At 35.4% G+C, this 8,024-nt stretch overlaps 1 protein-coding gene across 1 annotated transcript; it reads right to left on the bottom strand.

Moving 5' to 3' along the window:
- Positions 1-3,587: 3,587 nt before the first annotated feature.
- Positions 3,588-7,700, bottom strand: LOC110891263. Its single transcript, XM_022138963.2, has 2 exons — positions 7,326-7,700; positions 3,588-4,097 (listed from the first exon to the last, which is right to left on the bottom strand). The coding sequence occupies exons 1-2, from the start codon at positions 7,593-7,595 to the stop codon at positions 3,837-3,839; spliced, it is 531 nt and encodes a 176-aa protein (XP_021994655.1). The 5' UTR covers positions 7,596-7,700; the 3' UTR covers positions 3,588-3,836.
- Between the last annotated feature and the right edge of the window lie 324 nt (positions 7,701-8,024).

The following is an 8,024-nucleotide window of genomic DNA, read 5'->3' as shown; positions in this document are numbered from 1 at the left end:
GCACCTTGCTAGCATGAATAAAATTTTCTATTGGCTGTTCAAAAATAAAAATCCAAGCTCTTAGTTACTCAATTGCTTCCTACAAAACACAAGTTTGTATTATATCCTAACTCTTCTTTTAACGAATATTGTTTTTAAGTTGACTCAAATGAAACAATTATGAAACATGATTATATTTTAGTAAGCTTTTGCTAATGATCTCTAAATCAAGTGGTGAAAAACTTGCATTTCTCTTGGGAGATGCAGGTTCAATTCTCACTTGGTGCAGAGTAAGGCACTGGTGGGCAATGATAGGAGACCCAAGGAAACCTGAGTTCGATCCTTGAGACAAACGGGTTTTACCAGTAATTTCACCATCGTGCCTACATGCTGGTGGGTTACCGAGGTTTTTCTCGGAATTGGTGGTGGACTCGGGTTACTCTCGGGGTACTCCGTTTGGTCCAATGGGTGCCCCAAGAATGCTCGGGATTAATTCTGTTGGCCGTTTAAAAAAAATTAATAAGTTTTTTTTCTTCACAATTTCCAAAGATTCAATTTTAATAAATAATCATCGAATACTTACCAAGTTCCATGTATGTTTTTAGGTATCTTAATTTAAAATGTAGAATTTACAAAAAAAAAAAAAAGTTAAAACAATGTAACAATTTTTGATCTTGAATGGTTTTTATAGTTACAGAAAAATATAAGTGACTTTAATAGAACATAAGACACTTAAATCAGCAACCAGCTGGTAATGTCGCGAAAGCCGATGTCGGGGGATTTCCAAAATAAGGGGTGTTTGGGATTGTTTATTTAACTCAAAAAGGACTTTTTGGCAAAAGGACTTATGGACTTATGGCTTATCCATAAGGGGTTTTTAAAAAAGTAAAGGATGAGCTTATGAGGTGGGAAAAGTCAATAGGTCAATAAATTGTTTTAAAAAAATGTTTGGATGAGTTTATGAGATGGGACAATGTAATATTTCATGAAAAGTTAAAAGGAGTTTCAAAAAACCAAGTTTTTCTAACTTTTTAAAATGATTTTTCCACCTTATACAAAAAGGTGTTTCAAAAAGCCCTTTTCACTTATCCAAACATTATTTTGATTATTGGTTAACCAATAAGTCAATAATTTGTTTTAAAAAGCTAAGCCAAACACCCCGCTAAATGCTTAGACAAATTTTCAAAGCCGTGGTATAACTTTCACATTGAAACAATTCGATATTTCACTAGATAATAGACCTAATGAATGTTTCCGAATTTTGGGGATAGTAATTGCCATCAGATAGTTATAATTTTTAATTCAAATTTTGCTTCAACTAGGAGCCACAATTCCATTCAAATTTTAAAGTCCAATATTTAGAATTTCTGATGAATTTTCCATGAAGCAATTTAATTAAAATATTTTTTTCCAACCTCACTAGTCACGACAATGCTCCTTGAACCCTACTACTAGAGGAGCTGCTCGTGGACCCCGCCAAAAGGGCATTGCCCCCTTGGAAGGCCCATTGCTTAGGGATTTAACCTCTAATAACCAAGTGTGCATTCCACACTCTCCTAACTTGCTTGATAAATATTATTAAACACTTCACAAGTCAATCAATTACACTAAAATATCTAACAACTGATTACCCCAAAATTCGAGAAACACGCTCCTTTGTTCTAGAATAAATATCCACAAAATGAGACACAGTTTCAGGGATTTGCATTTATTGTTTTAACCTTATTACATGCATCCAGTTTTAATATTGTACAATTTGATAAATTATGTTTTTAAAAAGACAATATGACATTTCCTTAAGGTTGAAATAGTAGAAAATATAAAGTTCCATACCTTTTTGGTAATTTCTAAAAGCAGATTACTTGGTGTAAGACTAAAGGGTATGGGGGCCGGCTTAGGCCCGGCCTGGCCCGGCACCGGTCCCCCACACTGCCCCCCTCATGCCTGGCGCGTCGTCTCCGTCCTCCACAAGCCGGGTTCGACGGGCCTCTCTTCTCTCTCCTCACACACACACAGCTATACATACATACATATATATATATATACATATATATATATATATATATATATATATATATATATATAGGACAAAGATCCGTTAGGAACCACCCTTTATTGCGAGAACCGCGACAACCAGTGTGAACACAAACAGTAATACCTAAAAAAATCTAAAAAACACCCAAAAAAATTTTTTTTATTTTTTTACTATTTTTATATAAAAATCGCTACTTTTAGTATCAAAAAAAAAAAATTTTTTTTAAATTTTTTTTAAAAAAAAAAAATTTTTTTTTGGCTACTAAAAGTAGCGATTTGAACATAAAAAATAGTAAAAAAATAAAAAAAAATTTTAGATTTTTTTTTGATTTTTTTTTATTTTTTTAGGTTTTTTGAGGGTTTAGTTTTTAGCATTTTAGCTTGGGGGGTGGGGGGGGGGGGGTTTAGGTTTTTGGGGGGTGGGGGAGGGGGGTTTAGGTTTTTTTGGGGGGGGGGGGGTGGGGTGGGGGGGGTTAGGTTTTTTTTAGGTTTTTTGAGGGTTTTAGTTTTTAGCATTTAGCTTTGGGGGGGGGGGTTTAGGTTTTTTTTGGGGGGGTGGGGTGGGGGGGTGGGGGGTGGGGGTTAGGTTTTTTTAGCTATTTTAGCTTGTGTTCACATTGGTTCTCGCGGTTCTCGCAATAAAGGTGGTTCTCGCATGAACCTTACCCTATATATATATATATATATATATATATATATATATATATATATATATAGGATTAGGTTCAAGAGTAAACACTAGTGTAGCTTGCGAACTGAGTGAATTAATCCTGGCCATACACGTGTGTAGATCAATGGCCAGGATTTGATGTTGAAATACACTAGTGTATTTTACGATTTGATGATGAGATCGTGGCCATACACGTGTGTAGATCAATGGCCAAGATTTGTTCACTCAGTTCGCAAATACACTAGTGTTCACTCTAGAACCCCACCCTATATATATATATATATATATAGAATTGCGCTAAAATAAGAACCACCTCGAGTTGTAAGAACCGTGAGAACTTTTTGATCCGGGCCGAGGTGGACCAAATTTTTTTTTTTCATAAACGTAGATGCGTGTATTATAAACACATTTGTAAAAAAAAATTCAAAAAGAAAATGTCGTATGTGTAGTTTTGAGCACCACAAGTTTGTGTTTACGGTACCCGTAAATTTTCCGGTTAGATTTACGGTACCCGTAAACACAAACTTGTGGTGCTCAAAACTACACACACGACATTTTTTTTTTGAATTTTTTTTTTTTACAAATGTGTTTATAATACACGCAACTACGTTCATGAAAAAATTTTTGGTCCACCTCGCCCCGCACGGTGTAGTTCTCACGGTTCTTACAACTCGAGGTGGTTCTCATTTTAGCGGTCCCCTATATATATATATATATATATATATATATATAAAGGGGTTGATCCCCCCACCCCCTAGGTCCATCCCCTTCAAGCCCCGCTTACGTGGCGGTGATGTGGCGGCCCATCCCCTTGAGGATGAGGCTCTCCATACCCTCCGGTCTAAAAAATTAGCTTCAATGAAAATTTTGGTAAGTTCGTTATTTATCTTTTCCCATCAGAAAGTACACAAAACTCTGGTCACTTTACCATGTGCCAATAAATTCATGTTCCAGTAAATTAAAGAGCCACCACACAAAATTGCAGTCAAATGTCAATAAACCCATGGTTTTATGGTCTGGTGGCATTGATGACCTTAAAACAGTTCAGCAATTACCAAACATGACCCACAATTCCTAAACAAACAATCACATGTTTCAGATTCACCATCCAAACATACCAAAAATTGCGTCAAACCCGGTCAAGGCTAAGCATTTACTCGTGCAGTATTCGCTGAAGTATGAGGTTTACAGCTGCATTTGCTGACGAGAATGCTCCATGAAAGCTTTCTTGATAAGATATGGTTTCCAGGTCCATTGCCATCCTGAGCAAAATATCACCCAAGTCTGTTTGGTTCTCAATCAAAGATTTATAGTATGATTTAGCTGCAACATTGCTAATGTCGACATTAGTTGGCTCTGGACAATATTCGTCATCCAACCACTTGTGTAGAGTTACTCTTAACCATTCTGATTCCTGCAATATGATATAAAGTTTGAGCTGAGCATGCTATAGTCAAAGAATGGCTGTTGGATTCTAGTGTTTATACTTTAAAATAAATATTCATATAAAATTGTTTTCTATAATAAGGTATTACCAATAATACCACCTAAATAAAACATATAAAGATTGCTGGGATCATAATGGTAGTATATGCAATCATAAAATTCGATTTGATGGGTTAAATGATGCAAAGCAGAAGTAAAAAAAAAGATAAAATGATAAAGAGAATACTCAAAAGAGAAAAAAAAAAGTTGATAAAATTTCTGAATAAGAAAACCATTACATCAAGCCCCCTCGTTTTTATTATGGAGATGAAATCAACTGAAACGACTAAACTATGGGAAAAACGGTCAAAGCAAAATGGAGCTCTAGATGAAGAAGATTAGGTCCAAAAGTCGCCCAAAACGCCTATGGCATTTGTCACAATGTTCGGCTCCATTCATATCTTATGGCATCAGAAGTTATGCGCGTTTTAAGTTGGACCCTTTTCTGACCCACTAACCTTTACCCAGATGCTCCGAAGTCCAAATACAATCTCCTAACACTCGGATAAGCTAGATATGATACATAGTTATAGTAACTACAACTTCACAAAGACATTAAACAATTCGGATAGGTTAATTATCAAGTGATTTCTACTGTTCTACATCTACTTTTTTTAGAAAAGCATTATCTACTCCTAAATACCACCTAATCAACTTGCACTTGCAGAAATTTGAATTCACACCACATTTGTGTTGGGCAATCAGCAATGCTACTAGACCACAAGGCCGTGGGCACATCTATCTTACTTGCCTTGTCACACATTTCAAGCCTGGGAGGTTCTATGATAAAGTCTAGAAATCGTAAACTCATTTTATCTTATGCATCATCTACTTTTGTCTTTAACAAAGGATTAGATGCCCTCTGCAAGGCCCCATAAGCCTCTTTACTCTACATATTTTAAACGCTTCGCACCAAAAGCACACGACCACTCTAGTATACTACAGATTCAGGCCTTTGCAACTCTCTGGTTAGAGTACTTGATAAGGAGTTGATCCAAGAGTTGGCAGGCTCTTACTTGAACCAGTTGGACAAAGGGAAACATGACATAAATGTAGTGGCGGACCCAAGAATTTTTTCCTCAGGGTGCGGAATATTTTTAAAGATTTTAAGCCCCTCGCTGTATAAAAAAATTGGTTCATAGCGGGTCGGATCGTGTCGGGTCATGTAAGACAAAAGAACATCAAACTAAAATTTATATAATCATCAAAAACACGTCAAGCAAAGCTATAAATAAAACAACAAAATCATTTAAATGTTGATTACTTATAACGAATCATTTAAACAAACAAAGCTATAAATAAAACAACAAAATCATTTAACTACAAGTCTAGAACAACCAAAAAAACATCAAAAAACATAAAAAGATCAAACCCTTATACATCTATATTTTCTCCTAATCTTCACATAAAACAACAACAAAAAAAATCAATAAAGAAATCATACTAGTTCTATATCGGATTCTGGCGTAACATGAGTCGGTCTTGCCGGAATTTTGGTTTTTCCGGCAAAAAAAACCCTGGAAGTTTTTTTTGGGACGGGATTTGGAATTGGAATGGGTGGATGGGTTACGGTTATTTTATTTAGTTCAAATTTCTTTGAGTTGAGTTATAGATTGTAGATTGGGTTAAGTAAAAAAGTGAATAAGTGGTTAACGAATAATTATATAGATTGTGTTATATACTTATCGATTAAATAAGGCAAATTGGAGTTAAATAATCTCAGTTTTCTTAATTTGGCTGATAATAATCCCAACTCAGTTATTAGCCGATAATAATCCGAACTGGTCCAGTTTTGGCCGATAATAGTCCGCCGCTAAAAATAGCTTAAGGGGAATTGGCCTGTAATAATCCCATCTAGACTTTATTGGCCATTAATAATCCCACCTCAGAATATTCCCCCCACCAGTCCCACCTTTTACTTATTTTTCCTTCAATGGTCCCTTGTTAAAAAAACTTAACGGAGTTAAGCTTTTTTCCAAATTACAAACAAATCTTTTAGGGCTTTTGATCAGAACGATGATACGAGTCCATTGATGTAAAACTTACTTCGAAATAGTGCTCCAAGTGACTTGATTTTGGTTAATTGGAAATTTAAACACCCGAATTGAAGCGTCGTTTTCATCGTTTGGAGATCCGTTTCGAGTCAAGTTTTACATCAATGGACTCATATCGTCGTTCTAATCAAAAGCCCTAAAAAATATGTTTGTAATTTGGAAAAAAACTTAACTCCGTTAAGTTTTTTTAACGGGGGACCATTGTAGGAAAAATAGGTGAAAGGTGGGACTGATGGGGGGAATATTCTGAGGTGGGATTATTAATGGCCAATAAGGTCTAGGTGGGATTATTACAGGCCAATTTCCCATAGCTTAACAGAGTTAAGTTTTTTTCCGAATTACAAACTGATGTTTTAGGGCTTTTGATTAGAACGAGGATACGAGTTGATTGATGTAAAATTTACCTCGAATACTGCCCCAAACGACGAAAACAGTGCTTCAATTCAGGTGTTTAAACTTCCAATTAACAAAAATCAAGCCGTTTGAAGCATCGTTTCGAGGTAAGTTTTACATAAATCGACTCGTATCCTCGTTCTGATCAAAATCCATAAAACATCAGTTTGTGATTCGGAAAAAAAAGCTTAACTCCGTTAAGCTATTTTTAACAGTGGACTATTATCGGCCAAAAGTGGACCAGTTCGGATTATTATCGGCCAATAACTGAGTTGAAATTATTATCGGCCAAATTGAGAAAGTTGGGATTATTTAAATCCAATTTGCCATTAAATAATAATCAGTGTTTATTTTTTTTCTACAAATTCATAATATTTTTTTCTAAGTGTGGCGGTTGAAAATTTTCAAGAGGTGCGGTCGAAATTTCCGATGAAAAATAACACTAAAATATATTTTTTAAAGGGGCCCGCCCGCCCACCCATGGCTTGGGGTGGGTACGCCACTGCATAAATGACCCAAACTTCAAACAGACACAACTTGCGTGAAGTGGAGTAACACGACCCATAACCAGCGGGCAGAAAGGTCCGATTTCATCACCGAAGACTTTACCAAACTTTTATCTATTTTCAGTTTTTTCCGCTTTTTCTATACTAGAATCGCGTAAATCCTTGATTGCATTAAATATCAAACAAAAACACTAATCAAATTACCTCCAAAGCTTTCGAAGAATTCAACCAGGCTTTCGGGATCCTAATCTCTTCAACCGATCCTTCTTCTTGTTCTTCTTCACTTTGAGAATGCGAAAACGAGCTACGTGTTTGCACAGAGACAAAACGGCGATTGTTTAGGTTAGAATTGATGCGAACATTATGGGCATTGGCACCACCAATTGTGAATGATCTACTTTGAATTTGCGATTGACGAACTGAATTGATGTTTGAAGTAATTGCAGATTGGAATTTGAAGCATAAAGAATCCATGGGCTAAAAATTAGGGTTCGTAATTTAGAAGATTTAATGGCGGGAAGTTTACAGGATTTTATTGGTGAAGACGTGAAGTTAGAAGTTAACGGTGACATAATCGAACAGCTCATCAGTGGATAAGGCTTTATATTGAGAAATTTGACAAATTTGGTCCTCGGTTAATGTTGTGAAAACAAATTTAGTCCTTATATTTTGTTTTCTATGCTTCACTGCCTCAGTTGTTTTAGTTGTTTTGTTAGTGTTCTTAAAACATCTCATTTTAGTGATTAGAATTTTTTCTTTTTATTTTTTAAATATATCTTTTTTTACGACTCAGGTTGTGTGATAGAAGCTATAAAACTAAAGGCATTTTCATTATTTTATAAACTTTTATAACTTATTTACTCGATGAAAATTCATAGTCAGATAGATTTTCATATCATTATT

This window comes from Helianthus annuus, chromosome 4, assembly GCF_002127325.2.
Source record: "Helianthus annuus cultivar XRQ/B chromosome 4, HanXRQr2.0-SUNRISE, whole genome shotgun sequence".
NCBI classification, from domain to species: Eukaryota; Viridiplantae; Streptophyta; class Magnoliopsida; order Asterales; family Asteraceae; genus Helianthus; species Helianthus annuus.
The sequence above is the reverse complement of the archived record's forward strand: the minus strand, read 5'-3'. Positions and strand labels throughout refer to the sequence as shown.